Below are 21,547 nucleotides of genomic sequence, written 5' to 3'. Positions count from 1 at the left end.
CGTACTGTCGTGTTTTCATCATCGTACTATTGCGTTTTCATCATCGTACTGTCGTGTTTTCATCATCGTACAATCGCCTTCCGGTACGCATGCGCATATAATAAATGTAGGTTTCAGGGATGCTTTTATAAAGTCTTTGAATCATGTCTTCAACTGAAGCTTTTATCACGCATTTTGAATAGATCAGAAATACTGTTCATTAAAAGTTTAAACAACGATCGACACAATAAAGATTAAAATATGAATTGTCTTATACAAAAAAACCAACTAGTCAAAAAGTATCTTCGAAAAGTTTTCCAAATGCAATACCTCTGAGATCACATCATCATCATCATCATCATCATCATCATCATCAATAGCTCACTGAACCATATCCTTAAATCAATTGTACGCCATTGCCCGATAGATTATATTGGATGATGTTGTATGCATCTATAAAACGTTAATGGTTAACAAAAATGGTAAATCCTCGTTTCTGCCGACAAAGAAGGTGAATCCATGTATCTGCAGGCATGGCAGTTAACTCTTTATAACTGCCGACATAGTAGGTTAATCCTCGTATCTACCGACACAGATGGTAAATCCTCATATCTGCCGACATAGAAGGTAAATCCTCGCATCTGCCGATATAGAAGGTAAATCATCGTATCTGCCGACATAGAAGGTAAATCCTCGTATCTGCCGACATAGAAGGTAAATCCTCGTATCTGCCGGCACAGAAGAAAAATCCTCGTATATGCCTACGTAAAAGATAAATCCTCGTAACTGCCCGACGTAGAAGTTAACTCCTCATAACTGCCGGCATAGAAAGTAAATCTTCGTAACTGCCGACATAGAAGATAAATCTTCGTAACTGTCGGCATAGAAGGTAAATCTTCGTAACTGCCGACATAGAAGATAAATCCTCGTAACTGTCGGCATAGAAGGTAAATCCTCATAACTGCCGACATAGAAGGTAAACCCTCGTATCTGCCAACATAGAAGGTAAATCCTCGTTACTGTTGAAATAGAAGGTCATTCCTTGTATCTGCCGACATTGAGGGTAAATCTAACTGCCGACATATAAGGTAAATCCTCGTTTCTGCCGACAGAGAAGGTAAATCTTCATACCCGCCGACATAGAAGGTAACACAGAATTTAAAACGTCGTATCTACCGACATAGAGGGTAAACCGTCGTATCTGCCGACATAGAAGGTAAATCATCGTATTTGCCGACATGGAAGGTAAACCTTTGTATCTGCCGTCATAAAAGGTAAATCATCGTATCTGCCGACATACAAGGTAAATCATCGTATCTGTCGACATGGAAGGTAAACCCTCGTATCTGCCGACATAAAAGGTAAACCCTCGTATCTGCCGACATAGAAGGTTGACCCTCGTATCTGCCGACATAGAAGGTAAATCATCGTATCTGCAGACATAGAAGGTAAATCTTTTTATCTGCCGACATGAAAGATAAATCCTCGAAACGATCGACTTAGAAGATAAATCCTCGTATCTGACGACATAGAAGGTAAATTCTCGTATCAGCCGACATAGAAGGTCAATTCTCGTATCAGCCGACATAGAAGGTCAATTCTCGTATCAGCCGACATAGACGGTACATTCTCGTATCTGCCAACATAGTGTTTCCGGTGCTTTTATTATTAGCGTCCATGACCCATTCGTCAGTGATAATGAAGGCTGCAATTGTGTTAGGAGTGATTTTCATGTCCTGTATTTGTCGCACTTATGGTGGTAAGTAGTTTTTGTGCTTTCTATCATTCATCATAGAAAGACATTTTGTCATTACCGGGACCTTTTAAAATGCACCTCAACAATGTTATTGGGCTTTACATATATCATCTTAAATACGTCTCAACAACACATTTTGGAATCACATAGACCTATGTCTATCACGTATCATATGAGAATAGACCTATGTCTATCACGTATCATTTGAGAAACAACGCCATCACTTTTATAAATTTATGCAGATTTCCTTTTTGAGATGAGTTTGTAATTTTTAATGTGTTTCGACGAAGTACTATATAACGATTCTATTTGCATGCGCAAGAATGTTCTTTACGGTGTGTCTGTCCACCGAAATGTTAGCAAATCTAAAAATATGAACAAGACCGAATCGGGAGAAAAGCTCCTATCAACACACTATATATATTATATATATACATATAGCTCGTACTATACTGCAACGAAATCGTAACCAACCTGTAGTAAAGGTGTTCTTACATGGTATTACATTCTCCGATTTTAATGATAAGTCCATTTTATAAAGATATCAGATGAAATATAAGTCAAAATCACGTCTGTAAAAATAACGAAATAGGCACAGTTGCACCGCGAAAGTGTTGACCACCCATTTTCTTTTCGCCACCGATCAGTGGTGGAGCTGGCGTTTAGTAGGCGTTACAAACAAGAGAGACCAACGTAAAAACACTACAAACACACTTAACACGCATCAACAAATGTTAAAGCTGCACTCTCACAGATTGAACGTTTTGACAACTTTTTTTATTTTCGTCTTGGAACGAGCCAACTTTTCCGAAAATGCATGGAAACCAGTTATATTAGACTGCTGACAAAAATTAAATCGCAGATTTTTATACTCAAGTTCCAAAATTGACGTTTTATGCATTTTTCTTAAACCGTTAGTTTAAGCCATAAAACATTAATTTTCGAATGTAAATACATAAATCTGCTAGCTGATCTTTTGTCAGCCGTCTTTTATCATTGGTTTGCAGATATTAACGCAAAAATTTGCTCTTTCCAAGACAAAAAATAAAAAAGTTGTAAAAACGGTAAATCTGTGAGAGTGCAGCTATAAGATTAACGCCTTAAACGTTTTGTGGAACACTAAACCACTGGAACACCTGTTTACTGACTGGTTAATCTTATGCTTATACAGATACTCATAGTTTGCTTATAATGACAAGTAAAACAAAAACAAAAGGTAAAATTAAGGCCACACCAAATTGATATTTCGTTCCGCGGAACTACCGCTCCTATTTTTTTGAAAATGTATTTTTTTGTGCGCCCGCACCTCCATTTTGATCGCCAAGCAGATTTTTTCAGGTTATAATTTATATAAAGGCTAAAAATAATCAAGTTTAATTTTTCTACGATAGTTTTCGTGTCTTTGTAAAGGGAAGTTACCGATGCGTAGTGTTTTTATACTGTATACATATCGATCGGTTTAGCATGGGTTTCAATAAATTCAATCAAAATGGCGACTTCATGTATAAACAATGTTGCTCGAAGTTTGGAAATTAAATCTTATTTTTGACAATAAATATGTTTTGAGGTCATTATTGATCGTCTCATGCACTAAAGGATCATTATCTAAAGCAGTCATTATGCAATAAAGCATGTGTATCTAAGACTGGTAGCGATTATATTGCGTAATTAGTGACTCGTTTTGAATGGAAATCGGACAGGTCAACTTAACTGGAACATGAGTCATTGTTTGGTCCAAATTGATGTATCAAGCTCATTTTTGATCAAATTCTGACTAAACAACAGTTTTGAACAAATATATGTTCACAAATAGCGATATAAACACTGGTCTGGATATACCTCAACATAAGTAAGCCTAAGTTTATCACCTTATATTTTGTTTTTATTTGCAGCATAATCCGGGATTGTAATGCACTTGTCAATTGTAACCACTGCCCCGCCCACCCCTCGCCCTTGTTCCAGGGGTATACCGGGACAATGGGCTGTGTTTTTACCTTTCAGGTGGCCCCGCAGTGCCTAGTGATTGTGGTTTTGTGTTCATATTGAAAATAGTCGGGAATGGGCCTCACATAGGTATTCGGGGTTGCGGGGCCATTTGGCAGGGATTTTACCAGCAGTGTGTCCCTGCAGGTCGGGTATTTTACCCGGGTTTTGAGAGACCGGAAGGCAAAGTCCCCGCTATTCCGGACTTAGGGTGGGGGGGGGGGGGCATATACAATTGGCTGGTGCATAAAAAGATCTAAATAACCAAAAAAAGAACTCTGAAAAATACCCTTTTCTTTTTGTTTTAATATAAAAAATTAACATGTCATTGCATTTCTTGCAATAATACAAACAAAATTTAGTCTATGTTATATGGAGTCTGATGTTTGATGATGCCTGTGTAAGAGATCATTTTTTACAAATCCCAAATCAATTCTAAGTTATGTCTAAATACAGTTGCATATGATGTTAAACTGATTCAGGTAGATTTATATAAGTCGTTTCAAACTTTTTACTAAAAGCAGGGTTATTTATTATTATGACTGATCGTCATAATAAAGTACGTTTTAATTATATAAGAAGTTAGATTTATCCATATAATGTTTGTACTAAACACGGATGAATAAATAGTATGTATTCCGACATTTTCCCAATGTCCATTAGATGTTCAGTTCAAGATGGCATTAAAATGGGTTTACGGGCAATTAATTTGAACAATCTTTCTTCTTTATATTGAATATAATGAAAAATATATTTTTCGCTCTTCGCTCGCTTCGGTTTTTATAAAAAACTGACAATTTTTATTTTTTTATTTCGCTCGCTCGCTCCTATTTTTTTTGGCAAAAATCCGAGAAACTAAACATTAATTTGGTGTGGCCTAATGAATTATTATTCATGAATATCGATTAAAAAGTTGTTATATATCGAGTGGTTTGTAAAACGAGGCGCAAATCAGTGATTCCAATAATGTACACGCATGGGTTCCATGGGGTAATTTTTAAAACAAGCGTGTCGTATGATCAAGTTTTGAATATTTTATGATTGTTTAAATGGGATATAACTTTCAAGCAAATGCTTAAACGCTAAGTTTATTTGAATATGCACTGTCAAACGTTAGTTCATTTGTCATATAAAGACACATACAGACGTATATCAAGCCTCCAACACAAATGACGCAACGCCATAGACCCGGACTGGTCACTTATATCGTACCAAAAATGGCGTATATTTTCCGATTCCGATGGACATTCCCATGGATTAATGAAAAATTTAAACATATAAACAGGTTGTCCACGTGATATTTACGTCACGGGGCTAGTAGGTAGAAACCTTTCCTGCGCCCCGTATATCCCATATCAGGTCACCTACTAATCTCGTAACTTATAATACGGTTAGGAAGAATAAGAAACATGACTACGCCTTACTTCCAGTGGACATGTCGCTGGGGAGCCAGACGTGCTTGGATAGACTGTAACAGCTTGTATAACAGTTTTATAATAAACAAATTAGTTTTGTGTTTACCCGTTAGTATTTTGTCAAAAATATATTGTTTAATGTAATACTCGGGTACTTTCAGCAGTCGGCTTTTTAAAATTTTAGTAAACAAAAATAACAAACAAAACAACAAATGTTTGGTACATTTGCCTTATTTTGTTTAGCGAGTTTCTCTTCTGTATTCAGTAGTGGTCTAAATTCATATAAGACAGATGTAGCTAATCGGATTGCAGATATAAATAGAAGACATATGCAGTGAATGAAGTCCATGATGTATGAACGAAATTGAAGATTGACTTCAGTCTCATATTGAAAAGCTGAAGTGATAAGGACGATTTCGAGGATTTGAATGTATCACAATGTCGACATATTAATGCATGACAACCGGACACCTCGGCCATTTTCCATCGAAATCCTCGGATGTACAATGTCAACAATCCTTACATTTAACTACGCTGCATGTAGATCGCGTAGTAATTTCAATGTAGCAGTTAAATTCTATGCCTTTACTCTCGGGCGGCTTTATTATCTATGCAATGATACACTTCAACATCGATCAATTTAAACTTAATCATACAAAATACTCGTTAAAACGCAACATTTAATTTAAACTATTATTTAAAATGCTACAAATTCCTTCTACTCGCATACATCCGAGATGGATGGCCGAGCTATTGCGATGATATGCATGCACATGTGTACAAGTAAAATAGTGCCGTATCAGCATTCATTGACATACATGTATTCAATCTTAGAAATATTTCATATATTAGCACGACCCGGTTATCATTATGAGCTTCACGAACCTTTGGTGGAAAGCTTCCATTCCATCGCGTTTTATGACATTCCGCTATTAATACAAAATAACTAGCCGCGAAATTAAATGATCACATTTTATTGATCTGTTAAATTATGCCGTAATGTTAAATAAAGGGAGGGCAGCGCGAATATGATTTACGGAAGAAGATAAATGAACGATAGCCACGCTAACTAAAAGTATATTTCTCAGCGTTGACATTGACATAACTAAACAAGGAAAAAAATGTTTTTCTTTTATATTTTGTACACTATACTGTTACGACATATCCCCTGTGATTAGATGACGCTATAATTGGGCGTGTCCAAGTCCTCCTCGCTCTGGCCAGGGTGTTCCGTGACCTAAAAAGCAGAGTACTGATTTGCTTATGTCACAGAGTAAACCTCTCCTCTTATGAATGGGGCGACTAAGCCGTTTCGAGAGAAAATTACGTAGTGTTGGGAATCGGACAGAAAAATACTATCAATAATCGGTTTATGAAACCGATCAATGATCGATTATTAATCGATTTAGTAATTATTTAAATACATTTGGTCATCATATTTTGTCACACAGAAACAGTACATGCACCAGTTAAAAGCCCCGATGTTCCCTTGCAATATTGTTTGTACATTTCTTAAAAGTTGTGTAAATTACCTTATGTATTCAGAATCTTTAAGTGTTTACAAGATTATAGAACATGAGTCCACAGGCTCTAATTTTTGTCTTACATTTAGTATTGTATACATGTGTAAAATAAACACAAATAGATATCAATTTCTTTTTAATATGCATTCATTAAAATATACAACTAGCAGATGAATATTTTATATATTTTACAAGAAAATTTTCTTTAAGAAAACTGAGAAAATTAAAATCTTATATGGTAAGAAGTAAACGGTAACATGTTTTAAAAATCACTTTTAACAACAATCATGAAAAGTTAAGAACCAATTCTTTAGCAGTTAAACACAAAGAAAAACTGTAATAAGGTACTGTAGTGACTTACTGACCTGATAAGAATATGACTAGATAACTTAACATAGTAACACTTTAACATTTTAACATTAACTAGCATTAACTAGAAAAAAAATAAGTCGGTAGCGGTTACGACCGTTGTTTCTTTAATCGATTGTTCAAATTCCACTATCGATTGTCGCCGACGCAGGCCTTTCCGATCAATTGTCGATTATAATCGATCATCGGCACAACACTATATTTAAGTATTTTGCAACAACAAAGCGTGGAAAAGTGAACTTTATCAAGGAGTACATTACTAACAATATTTAGTTACTATTAATGATCCTGGCATAATGGACATAGGACTAGCCCGTCTGTAATAGCGGGATGGCGCTTAGCCCTGGCCTTAAATGCCAAGATTGGAAATCTTCTAAATCTCTTTCCGTGACTAGACACAGGTAAGGGTAAATTGCTTATAGTTTGTGTTATTAAAGATGAATGCATGCCTGAATGACGCATGCTAGCTATGGCTATGACCTTCAACAACGTGGTATTTGCTGATAGTTCATACATAAATTCATTAAAAATGTGAAATTCAAGCCATGCATTGAAAAAACCAGCGATTCGAACAGGAGATATATAAGTAAGTCTTGTCGTGTAGAATGTTTATATTAATGTGATAATCAGTCTAAGGTCACTATGAGTCAACACAAGCAACAGGCTGACGTCGCCATGAGAATGTTTTAAAGACTATCATTCACTTGTCCCATCGTGAAGAACGAATTCTGCCTCGTGTTCTTTATTAAGAAAATGAAAGCCGGATTCTAAACGCAAAGCTATATAGAAGTTTTCATTCACTTCTGTTTTCTGTTTCTCTCCGATGACCTTTCCTATAAGAATTGCAAGAGCTTTCATATGACGCTCACGTTTATCCGTTAAGCAAACGATCGCTCCGCTGTCGCCCTCTTCTGAGAAATTCTTACTGGTAACGTCTTTGTCTTTTATGGTAATTAACATGCCACTAACTTCTTCTGTCTTTTGCATGTACTTTGTTGCAGATATAGTGCCGATTCCCGGTCGACTGCATGCTCCCCATATGTGAACATCATGACCTGATAAATCCATATCGATCATCTCTTCCTTGAATAAACTGTACGTATATAAGCTACACTTTACAGGTTTATTACGCTTAGACTTAAACGCGAATATGCAGTTTTTAACAATGTCATCGTTTAAGACAATTGCAGATATGTCAAAGTTACAGTTGCCATGGTGCAATATTTCGCCCAAGTTTTTATCTTGGTTATCCAATAAAATGTTCTGGTTGGCAACGACATGGCGAGAAACAATGCCACAAATAGCTTCTGATCGATTGTTCGTGCTGAATTTTGAATCACCAAACCCTCCCACCAGCTTGGTTATTGGTTTCGTTTCAAGTGCTTTGTCATCGCTAACGCGAAGGTTAGGTTCCTTGTTATATCGTTTTGCAAAACATCCTAATGTTCCGGACATTTTATCTGTGTTATGGACTTGATCTCCCACTGATACGTGCAAGTGCTGAGTATCTTTCCCTACATACTTGATAAGATAATCTTCAATTCCTAAATTTTTTACCGTATTAAATACTGTCTCTTCTAACTGTTTCCTTTTGGGGATATCTAATCCATCTTCTACATAAATGATCAAAACCCCGTTCTGTTCTCCACAACTGACGACTTTGTCAATGCTAAGAACCTCCCTCAGTTCCTGTGAAAAATCAAAAAGTAAATAAAACCGATTTATATAGACAACATATAATTTAAACACTCGTGCTGTAATGATTTTGTAGCCTGTAAACGTTTGCTTTACTTAATGACGTTTTGGATATAATTATGATATATGATAGCTATTCTGTTATTTAACTGCTTTGATTCAAATTGTCATCATGATCCAAAGAGCAAGTTTTATAATAATACTTGATATGTTTGGTATCATAGCACTATGGCTACATTTTGACATGCTTTACAATAATTACCGAATCAGAAAAATGCCTTCGTTCGCGATTAGGGAAATGAGGTCTTTCAAACGAAGGTACGCTTGAACGATTGTAAATATCTTCTGATTGGCGAACGATCTGGTTCATTTCCATTTTCATATCGTGTGCCCTGTCCAAGTTAGTTGTGTATCTTGTCGTCGCTGAAAGTAAGAGAGCCATCTAAATATCAGAGCGCATTTTGAGATCGAAATACTTTCAAGCAAGCATTTATTATGTTATTTTGTAAAAGGGCTGAACCTATAATGTAAAGAGCCAAATGAATGACAGATTTATGTTAAGAATCCCTTTCGTTAAAAGACTACTGATTTCTTGAGAAATATTGTTTTACATTACCTTTTATAAGTGGTTCTATCATCGGTCTAAACATTCTGAATGCAAAGCGTTCTAGCATGTCGTCGATATGATCACCGATGTTAACCAAAGAACAGGTGCTCTCAATGACATTGTCCAAGACATTCTCCACTGCAGTGCTCTCCGTTTGCAAACTTTCATCAACGAAGGCGATACAAATAGTCGTATGATTGAGATTTTTGTCGACAAATTTAAGGAAATTTTTCCGATCGCAAACATCAACAATGAACACACTTGGTGACACATTGTCACACTGTGCAACTATCGGGTTAACTTTGGACGCTTCAATGTAATCTTCTACATGCTCAAAAACCTTTCGTTTAACAAGCAAACCGTGACAGTAAATCATAATATCTACCACACATTGTCCGTTTTCAATTGTTACGTCCCTAAGAAGTTTTTCGTGCGTTTTGTTCTTTAACTTCAATCCGAATAATTTGCTGTGTTTTGCTATTTGTGTGTATGGTTCTATAATGTGACTACAACTGAACCCAAATACAGGCCACTGACTAGAAGCTGTTCGTAGACGAGTACATAAATACTTATTCTGAAATTGAATTCTTTTGGACACAATCTGTTCGGATACGTCAGCTTTCTCGGAATTTGTAAACACGCATTCAGTCAGACAGCAGACGGCTTCGAGATGGATTGTTTCAACGTCTCGTTTCAGACTTGCAAATGTGGAGTCCTGTATCTTTACTAAATGAAGATCCAATTTTCGAAGACACTTGGGAACAGGCAACCTTTCGGTTAACTCTAAGGAATTTATTCGGAGATACTTTAACTCTGTTAGAGCTTCAATTTTTTCTAGAAGTGTGTGCATGTCCTCGCCTGTCATACGCCGTTTGTTGTATACGTTAAGATATTTTAACTGCTTACATAACTCAAAATTGAAGGTGTTGTTATTCTTCTTAATCGTCAGGTTACACAAAGATTTTGAAGATTTTTCCAAAATGGTTTCTGTCAAAGTCTCTAAAGAAGACTTTCCTTTGACATGTGTGTATAGGGATTCCACATCTTTAATGTTTGTTTCAAGTAACTTCTGAAACCGCTGAAACATTGGTCCACTTGTGTACGGGAGTTTCAAATCACAAACAACATGTGTCAGTCTTAAATCAATATTGGGATGCCCACATGACAATGCCTCTTCGAATCCATAATATATCATATCTTGTGCGTATTTCATTTGCTCAAAAATCGGTTTCCTGCGAGTGTTAATTCTCATGACGCTTTTTTCTGAAATTGTATCCATTAACTTAACCGACACTTTCTCTGCTATTTGTGGCAGTGAGCCACATAAAAATATAAACATATCGAGCAGCCCCCCTGTATCTTCCATGCGATCATTAATGCAGGATAACAGCTTTTGATGATAGGTTGGTGATGCTTTTATGTATTGTATCGCTAGAAATTCTTGCAACGTTTTATGCAGAAAAGCGTACGACCCCTTTTCATTTTGCACCAATATACCGCATGCAGTCGAATGCTTCAAATAGTCTCTGGACAGAAACTCCTTCCAAAACAGTTTTGGTAAATGGGCCATAGTTATTGTTTTTTAAACAAAGTGTCTCGAAGGCAAGCCTGGCTAAAGGCTCTAGCGACTTATTAATGCATTCACGATCTAAACAGTCATCTGCCTTTGCGTAAAAGATTATTAAATCAGAAAATAAGGTATTGAGAATAATGCAATACATACTGCAAACATTCTCACCAATGTCCATGCCGCGTGTCAATACACGAAGCACCTGCATTGCAATAATCGAATCCGACGTCATTCTGCGGAATGTTTTACTTTCTAATAAACATTTTACAGACAAATCTTTTGTGTATATCGTTCGAGTAGGAGCAACAGTATTCGCTATCGCTCTAATTGTACGTTCAATGCTGTGTATACCTTTAATTTCATACAGAGCGCCGGGATGAATGAGTTGAAGTATCTGTGCCATGGAGTATGGTCGACATGCCACAATAACCGTTATATCTTCAGCGATATCATGTATTGAAGCATTCAAAGATGCGATTTCCTCCGGTTTACATTTTTCAATTCCATCAAATATAACAAGACATGTTGAAGTTCTCAACACTCGATTAAGATCTGAAAGTACAGTCTTGTATTTATCCTTTAGTTGTTCAAGTAACCATTTCAATGTGTAATTGCCAACATTGTGTTCATTGATATAAAACACAAGGTCAAACAGGTGTTTCAAATGGCGTCCCTCTTTTATGAATCCTTGTTGGATAGATGCGCTGTTTGATTTGTTTGAACCGTTGGCCCAAAGTAAAGAGAAAACTTTACAGAAGAAGGATTTTCCCATTCCGGGGTCACCTTTAATGAAAATGCTCTTTTCCCGAATCTCTTCACCATTCAAAACGGAGAAAAATGCGCTAAAAGATTTGATCTTCAATCCGGATTCATCAGTCGGCTCAGGTTTTAAACGGTGAATTTTTGACGGAAATGCAAGTGAATTAATTTTCTTCCATTCCGTTTTGAAAATATAGTTGTATTCTGTCTTGAGGTCCTCAGTGTATTGTTGTGCAAGCCTTTCCTGTAGCCTTGTGAGTTGGATGTTTTCTAAAAGAAATTTCGAATGATTTTCAAAATTTACTTTATGGCAATCTTGCTCATTGTCTGTTGATATTTTTTCAATAATACTACATAAATCTTGAGTCTTGAAATTGATGAATAACGAAAAAAAAAAGTGAATTCAAGTATGATAAAAAGAAATTCTAACAGTAGTCTAAATTCTACTGAATTGAGAAATGACCTAAACAATTGCCTTTTCTGAGTTTCTCTTCTATTCTCATTGGATCGAATGTGTGTAAAACTAAACAAAGTTAAAGATGGTCTTATTGTATATTGCTCTTTGATGGGTGAAACACAGCGTAATACTTATTTGAAAAGGACTGGTTCGCAGATATTACGTAGGCAACGATTTTTAGGATGTAGGCCGCAGGCCTTCAGACTTAAGTAACGGGAATCAAAACCAGGTATCATCAGATCTACATTTTCACATGTCATGTTAAAATAATTAATACGCCGGGATTACGAAATGCGACGTATGGTGTTATGCAGTTTAAAATAGTACGAATTAAAGATCGCTTTATTAAAATATGTTCATAAGATTGCAACGTTAATGTGATTTTGAAAGCTATCCGAAGAATCTTAAATCAATCTTGATGTGGAACCGACGGAAATATATAATTATATATAATTACGCAGATAATAAAAATATGCTGACTTTGCATTGATTTACCTATAGCACATAGTCAAAACGTCCTCAGCCAATATCATGTTTCATTCAATTATTAATAAGTTAAACTTATCGGTAGCAATTCATTCGCGAGATGAAAGCAATGCTCATGTATCGTAGTATATGTTAGTTTACCAATTACTTTTATAAAACTAGCTCATTGCATTAAGAATTCGTCAATTTAAATTACTTATTCTTACGTTATGACAGGCAATTATCGGTTACAGTGTGGGGCCTCACAAAATAATTTTTGTGTTCGATTTTATTGTCTGTAAAAGGATTTGTAAAAAGTAAAATCACGCTTCCCATGCCTAAAGCCTTTCAGCGCATTCATTCAATCTGTATTGAAATTATTTTTTTAACTTACTTTTCAGAATAAACACCAAACAGAAACTGACTGATACTCATTTAAACAGAATGTTTTTAATCAAAGCCTAAATTAATTCAATTTTGCAATAGCGTTACAAACACTTTTCGGCAAAATAAAACAAAATCTGTCACAGTTTTTTAATAATAATTTACAATACAGCTCAAATTTGAACTTTTGATAATCATTGAATCAATCATTTTCTTAAAATTTCATAAACGAATTTCAGTTTTGCGGTATTTTACCTTATAATTTATATACAACGTGAACAAATCCCTTTAACACAGATATAAAATAGTTTGGTGTACGTGAAGTTAGCGTCCTTGCGGCCTAGCGGCCTAGCGGCGTGAAGTTAGCGGCCTAGCGGCCTAGCGGCGTGAAGTTAGCGGCCTGGCGGCCTAGCGGCCTAGCGGCGTGAAGTTGGCGGCCTAGCGGCCTAGCGGCCTGGCGGCCTAATTATTTTTTCTATTTCCAAGCAATTGTTAATGCGTTTTTTTTAAAAACAATGATAAATCAAGGTTTTTTATTCACATAGCGGCCTTAAATTGTTATCTATTCAGAATATTTTTCTTTACCTTTTATTCTAAAACAATTTTAAATTAACTGTTTTATGCACAAATTATCGCTCTGAAGCGTTTTTCAACTTTTTTTTTAAAAAAGTCGATCGAGCACTTCAGCGGCCTAGCGGCCTAGCGGCCTAGCGGCGTGAAGTTAGCGGCCTGGCGGCCTAGCGGCCTGGCGGCCGCCAGGCCGCTAACTTCACGCCGCTAGGCCGCTAGGCCGCTAACTTCACGCCGCTAGGCCGCTAGGCCGCTAACTTCACGCCGCTAGGCCGCTAGGCCGCTAACTTCACGTACATAATAGTTTGTTAATTAAGGGCTAAAATTAAAGAAACCATATTTTACTTACCCATTGTCAGTTTTGATCGATTCAACTGTTGTTCGTTCCTAGAGAAAAATTGGTAGGTACCATCCCAGTATAATTTGACAGTCAACAATGTCTGTCTCACCAGTTTTACCTACAAAATATTTTCATTTCCGAATAATAATTCATTTGATATAAAGCAAGAGGGTATACAACTGAATTCAGAAGGATTGGCACAAATAATAACATATCATTCATACATACAAATAAACTTACAGATCGTCAAGAACATGCTTAACACACTCATTGGAATGAGTCCAATCTTAGGTTTTCCGCACTAAAATTTCTTTCAACTACTTTATAAAGTATTGAATATTTCGCAAACTATTTATTCACAAATGCTCAGCCATTGATAAATTGCCCATTGAACCCTTGTAATCAGATAGCATGATCTTCAGTACATTGCGATACTACATGTAATGATTTAAAACAGATCGACACTGTTAAATGTGTAATACGTGTTTTTTTCATCTCACTGAAACACCTAAGTATCTCGTTTAAGCGACTTAACTATCTCGTTAAAACACCGTAGCATCTCATTTTAAGGACTTACGTATCTCTTTCAAACATCTTAGTATCTCGTTTCAACGTTTTAGTAACTAGTGAAAACACCTTAGTATTTGGTTTATACTAATTTTTTTTAGCTCGATTGTGACGAAAGCTGATAGCTTATAGAATCACTCTCGAGTCCGTTTCCTGGGCAGAAACCAGTACTGTGTCCTTTTTTTTTGAGAAGCTATGAGAAAGTACCCCTGGTGGGGATCGAACCCACAACCTCTTGGGTGAGAGGCGGACACTAACATAAACGACTAACATATCTCGTTAAAACGAAACATTGGCCAATCATAATCGAATATTAAAAATCAAACGTATCGTAAATCAGTTACGGTGACATTGAGGTGACATATGTTTACACGACTTGTGCGACATATTGGCCAATCAGAAATGAATATTAAGAATCGAACGTACCTTAGATAAGCCATGTTTATCCGAAATCTACAGGCGATTCCTAATGATCAATTATGTCGTTTAAACAAGATTCGTAAGCTGTTAAAACGAGATACTAAGTAGTTTTGATTTCGATTAAACAAGATAAGACAGTCAATTAGTCGTTTTAGTGAGATACGTGAGTATTACCGAGGTATGTTAGTTGTAAACAGTCCGTAAGTCGTTTTAGAGATACTAAGACGTTTTTTTTTCGATTAAACAAGATACGTCAGTTAATAAGTCGTTTAAGTGAGATACGTGAGTATTACCGAGGTACTTTTGTCGTAAACAGTCCGTAAGTCGTTTAAGAGATACTAAGTCGTTTACCGTGGTACAAAAAATAACACGTATGTCATCTCTATGTCACCGTATAATGTCAAGGGAAGAACGTATGAAGAAGAAATTTGATATCAAAATTATTTTGCAATACCCATGAAGTCCTTGTTTTGGGTTACACTATTGTACTTGTAATATATACGAACTACAGAACCGTGATTTTAGTGTATTAAAGAGTTCACTGTTTTAATGACTGAATCTGGTTTATCGATACGAGCTGTTTGTAACTGAATAGAAGTATACCCGGACATGGAAGGTTTTTACAGATTTACAGTATCATTTCTCCCTTGTATCAAATATCTTTGCATGATCTAATATATTACACCTTAATGTCATATACAAAAATTGAGTTGCGACTTGATAATTTCAACAGGAGTTTTATGTTTTTGTAAAATAAGATGAAGTATTGATTTGATTTATTTTATATAAATGCAGTTATCATTTCAAAGCATAGAATAGCATTAAGAAGATTATGCACATCTCATCATCTTGCAATAGAAACGGGTAGATGGCATAAGTCAACTGGTATTCCATACAATGATAGAAAACGTAAAGTATGCGTTTTAGATTATAAATTAGATGATGAGTAACATTTTGTTATTGAATGTACAGTATTCAATGATTTATGACAACTATACATTGATAGAATAAAACTGGAAGAGACCGCGTATGTTCAAATGTATTTATCTAATGACAAACCAAAATGAGACCGAATTACGAAAACTGTAAAATTTTGCTTTTAAAGCTTTTCTACATAAAATGTAATCATACATGATTTTATATAATCAGTGAATAAGTTCATGTTGGAAAACAAGAACACAATTCGGTATGTAGCACTCCAATTAATACTAACTACATGAACCCTTTTTATCGCTATATTGTAAATCTATTATTCAGTAAACTAAAATGTTTGTATGTACACAATAGACATTATGACTTACTGATTAACTCACAAAAAACCATCTTCAATATTCCTCATCTGAATATTTCAATGATTAATACAAGAATGATAGTATTCTATGTTCCAGCTGTTTTTGTTTCCTTATATCTGTTTGTGTGACCGTGAATCATCGTCATTCGGAACTCCTCGGCCATTTCCCACTGATTATTTATGCGAAAATCTACAGAAACAAGCTCAGTAGCAAAAAGTTTAAACATAAACCCGGTTTAATTGCACTGGGTAAACGCCAAAGACATAGAACATAAAATCACAAACAGGAAACATGAAAGAGCAGCACAAAACTCCACAAGCAGCACAGTGCATACATACTATATATTAAAAACTAGGTATGTCAATCAAGGATTGTTAGGCACCGCCTTGGAACGGTCAGTAAAACAACTGAAAACAACCTCGGATGTATGCCGGTACATAAAAAGAAGTAGTTCGTAAAAAAATAAAAAATAGTATTAATTAATGATAGTATTTTAACGTGTAGTTTGTAAAAACCTCGGATGTATGCCGGTACATAAGAAGAAGTAATTCGTAAAAAAAATAAATAATAGTATTAATTAATGATATTATTTTGACGTGTAGTCTGTATATCTTAGTTTAAAAGGATTGCACTGAAGTGTATTATTGCATAAATAAGTAGGATTCCCAAGATTAAAGCTTTACTGCTGAACTGGAATTATTACCTGATCTACGTGCAGCGGAGTTAAATGTGAGATTTCTGACATTGCAAACAGTCCATACACATCCGAGGTTATTTTCGATGGAAAACGGCCGAGGTGTTGCGAATGGAATCGTCGTGAGCTAGTTTTGATTAATGATAACCTGTTAATCGATTATTACCATACACTATGCTGGCAACCTCAAAAACTCAATTGAAAATTGACATACACCTTGCAGCGCATATAATTTATGTATTTTGTTGTATTTGTTACGTTATGTAAATATTGTGCAATTTGAATTAATTACGCAAAGTAAATGGTGTATATTTTTATTTGAATGTCACCATGTTCAAAGTACTAGACTCTCTTTCTTTTTTCGGCAAGCGCCTAGGTACATCCTTTCATGGTGTGATATGTACCTCGATTTGCTCGTATAATTTATATACTGATGCAAACGATTTTTATTTAATTATCATTTAACTGTCATAATTCTTACCATGTAACCATCATAGTATCTTATTTCATTATGAAGTCTCCTTTATTTATTTATATATTCAAGTCTGACTTATACTATATTAATAAACAAATGTAGTGTATTTGCTATGTTACACAACTTACTATTACAAGTTTTATTATTATTTTCTTTCGAGCACTGTTTAAACAATTATTGTGTGCATTCTCCTAATCATGTTTGTGTATGTGCCTTAGTAAAAACATGTATTTGCAAACAGTGTGTTTGTCCTCATGTGCCGTATGGCTTATTGGATTCGAAAATGAACCTTCTTCTTCTGTCAAAGTCGATCTTCATGCAAGGGGGAACACTGTTGATATTAATAAACATATATTAAATCATATATAGAAACACTTATTTGTGTTTTTAGAATCTAAAAGTAATTACATTCTTTTTTAAAAGTTAAATTTTTACTTTATGTGAACTGAAGAATACTTTGTTTATTTAATTATAATAAATTATGTTTCATATTTATGATAGGCGAATTCATAAAGATGGTGGATACATAAGATTTATCAATGCCCAATCACAGTCTTATTAACTTCGTCATTTTTCGTTTTCATCTGAAAATGTAGCAGTTATTGTATATTATGTATTTTGAAAAATGCCTCTACGTCAGTTAGTGATCAACATATTTCTTTGTCCAATGAGAACGCAGTTTACTTCATTGTTGCCAATGCACTTGGTTAAGTTAATCAGCAGTAAGCAGCCATTGTTTTTCAATCAAGGAAACTGGTAGACATCAAACGTGGCCTAACCCCCTTAGTGTGTGGTTCATACACTAGTATGTAGACCACCAAAATGTATGTACTTACACACAAGTGGTCATGTGACTACGTCGCATCAAAGCATTTATTTTTGTAAGAACATACGAACAATTTGTATTCTTTAGTGGTCGACATACTATTGTGTAAACTACTCTACTTTATAACAACCTCAAACTATTACTTAAAGAAAAAATGTTTTATATTGATAATCCCTTATTTTATAAACAGCTTGTAACGGTCTTACTATAATGCACTCATATATCTATTTATAAAACTGTCAATAACTAATCTTGAAATATTAAGTTACCCTGCATAACCTTTCATTTGGAACAGGCAAGTAAACAATCATGTGGGTTTTATTTCACTTCAATATATCATAAATCGAATAGAAGAGATAATATATTGACAGATGCCTTTAGCTCCATACAGGTATTTCATTTTCAAATTCTATTTGGTGAACAAAATGACAAAATATGGGTTCAAACAGTAAATATGTATACAGTGCATCCAAAGTATAATTTATTACACAATACCAAAGGCGCCGCGGATCACGAATGTGTAAGTTTCCAGTAGCAACAGTCATAGACTCGATGGAAGCGATGTACTGAGCAAACAAGCTTAATAAAAGACCAGCTTTGTTGAACCGTATTTTCTACACATACGATTATATTACACTTGTGTGACAAATTCGTACGAATATATCACATTTGTGTGAAATTTCACATTTGTCCCTCGACCCCTTAAAGCGAAAACGTGTACGTCACATGTCAAAAGTACAAATATTGTTCATACCACAGGTCATCGTCAAATAGCTTGGACAAGTAAAAACTAAGTTAATAAGAATTTTATTGAAATGTCATATTATTCCAATCAGGGCAACACGCATATCTCATTTTTTCAGCCTCGCCGACTGAAGGTCACCGTTCAAGATAAAAGGATTTTGTATACCTGCCTTACTGACTTAATACACCAAAAAGAAGCTTGCAGAAACTCATGTATAACAGAATCAGTAAATGATTTAATTTTAAATAGCGTTACTTGCGCTTTTCTGAAATATTGAACATTTTCTGTCACAGTGTTTTTAATATTTATTTTTAATACTGCAGAATAGCTCTGATTTTAACTTTTGATAATGTTTTATTAAAGTAAATTAATTTAATCCTTTTCTCAACATTTCACATGAAAATATGATTTACGATATCTGACCTCATAATTTATATAAGACTTCGAGGTAAAATATCCGGAGATAAAACAAGTTTGTTTATTAGAGTTGAAATAAAAGAAAAACAATTTACTTACCCATTGTTAGTTTTAAACGACATTGCAGTGTTTCGTTCCTAGCAACAACATAATAGGTTGCATCCAAGACTAAATTGACACGGAGAGAATGTCTGTTTCACCAGTGTTGGCTAACGCGGTCAACCTACAAAATGATTATAATTTTGAATTATAGTTCATGTAATGTTAACATAGAGAGGATACAGTTATGCACAAATAGTGAAATATAATTATTTACATAAAATAAACTTACAGATCGTCACGAACATGACTTATACACTCATTGGAATGTCCAATCTTAATTTCCCCTCACCTTAATTTCTTTCAGCTACTTAAAATATAATTGAATATTTCGCAAACTATTTATCCACAAAAGCTTACTCATTTAAATCAGATAACATAGTCTTCAGTTCAACTCAGGTATATACAAACTACCTGTAATTATATACGTACATGCAATGATTTGAAACGGGGAGTCTAATGTCGTTTAAAGTAGATACCGGTTGGTATTACGATTGAACGAAATACCAAGTCGTTAAAACAAGTAAGTAAGTAGTTTTAACGAAGAACGTTAGTCGTATAAACAAGTAAGTCATTTTAACGAGGAACATAAGTCGTTTAAACAAGTAAGTAAGTCATTTTAACGAGGAACGTAAGTCGTATAAACAAGTAAGTAAGTCGTTTTAACGAGGAAAGTAAGTCGTATAAACAAGTAAGTAAGTCGTTTTAACGAGAAACGTAAGTCGTATAAACAAGTAAGTAATTAAGTCATTTTAATGAGGAACGTTAGTCGTATAAACAAGTAAGTAAGTCGTTTTAATGAGGAACGTAAGTCGTATAAACAAGTAAGTTAGCCGTTTTAACGAGAAACGTAAGTCGTATAAACAAGTAAGTTAGCCGTTTTAACGAGGAACGTAAGTCGTATAAACAAGTAAGTAAGCCGTTTTAACAAGAAAGGTATGTCGTATAAACAAGTAAGTTAGCCGTTTTAACGAGAAACGTAAGTCGTATAAACAAGTAAGTTAGCCGTTTTAACGAGGAACGTAAGTCGTATAAACAAGTAAGTAAGCCGTTTTAACGAGAAAGGTATGTTGTATAAACAAGTAAGTTAGCCGTTTTAACGAGAAACGTAAGTCGTATAAACAAGGAAGTATGTCGTTTTAACGAGGAACGTAAGTCGTATAAACAAGGAAGTATGTCGTTTTAACGAGAAAAGTAAGTCGTATAAACAAGGAAGTATGTCGTTTTAACGAGAAAAATAAGTCGTATAAACAAGGAAGTATGTCGTTTTAATGAGGAACGTAAGTCGTATAGACAAGGAAGTATGTCGTTTAAATGAGGAACGTAAGTCGTATAAACAAGTAAGTTAGCCGTTTTAATGAGGAACGTAAGTCGTATAAACAAGGAAGTATGTCGATTTAATGTGGAACGTAAGTCGTATAAACAAGTAAGTTAGCCGTTTTAACGAGGAACGTAAGTCGTATAAACAAGTAAGTTAGCCGTTTTAATAAGGAACGTAAGTTGTATAAACAAGTAAGTTAGCCGTTTTAATGAGGAACGTAAGTCGTATAAACAAGGAAGTATGTCGTTTTAATGAGGAAAGTTAGTCGTATAAACAACTAAGTTAGCCGTTTTAACGAGGAACGTAAGTCGTATAAACAAGGAAGTATGTCGTTTTAATGAGGAACGTTAGTCGTATAAACAAGGAAGTATGTCGTTTTAATGAGGAACGTAAGTCGTATAAACAAGGAAGTATGTCGTTTTAATGAGGAACGTAAGTCGTATAAACAAGGAAGTATGTCGTTTTAATGAGGAACGTAAGTCGTATAAACAAGTAAGTTAGCTGTTTTAATCAGGAACGTAAGTCGTATTAAGAAGGAAGTATGTCGTTTTAACGAGGAACGTAAGTCGTTTAAACAAGTAAGTAAGTCGTTTTAACGAGAAACGTAAGTCGTATAAACAAGTAAGTAAGAAGTTTTAACGAGGAATGTAAGTCGTTAAAACAAGTAAGTAAGTCGTTTTAACAAGACACGTAAGTCGTTCTAACAAAATGGAAACAATAACAGGTATGTCGACACTATGTAAATACGAATGATGAATTACATGTGTCATTCTATGCAACTGCGATCGAACACGTTATGTTTTCACTTGTTGGCTTTAA

The 21,547-nt window shown here is 34.9% G+C and overlaps 1 protein-coding gene across 5 annotated transcripts; it reads right to left on the bottom strand.

Moving 5' to 3' along the window:
- Positions 1-6,783: 6,783 nt before the first annotated feature.
- LOC128202923 (uncharacterized) lies at positions 6,784-19,806 on the bottom strand. Of its 5 annotated transcripts, none has more exons than XM_052904100.1 (6): positions 19,700-19,806; positions 19,408-19,531; positions 13,882-13,990; positions 9,337-11,926; positions 8,983-9,143; positions 6,784-8,714 (listed from the first exon to the last, which is right to left on the bottom strand). In XM_052904100.1, the coding sequence occupies exons 4-6, from the start codon at positions 10,895-10,897 to the stop codon at positions 7,722-7,724; spliced, it is 2,715 nt and encodes a 904-aa protein (XP_052760060.1). In that variant the 5' UTR covers positions 10,898-11,926; positions 13,882-13,990; positions 19,408-19,531; positions 19,700-19,806; the 3' UTR covers positions 6,784-7,721. The 5 variants fall into 5 exon arrangements, with proteins under 5 accessions (XP_052760060.1, XP_052760063.1, XP_052760062.1 ...); XM_052904103.1 differs by having other exon boundaries at positions 19,768-19,790; XM_052904102.1 differs by having other exon boundaries at positions 19,640-19,704.
- Positions 19,807-21,547: the final 1,741 nt, after the last annotated feature.

Source organism: Mya arenaria, chromosome 9 (genome assembly GCF_026914265.1).
Source record: "Mya arenaria isolate MELC-2E11 chromosome 9, ASM2691426v1".
NCBI classification, from domain to species: domain Eukaryota; kingdom Metazoa; phylum Mollusca; class Bivalvia; order Myida; family Myidae; genus Mya; species Mya arenaria.
The sequence above is the reverse complement of the archived record's forward strand: the minus strand, read 5'-3'. Positions and strand labels throughout refer to the sequence as shown.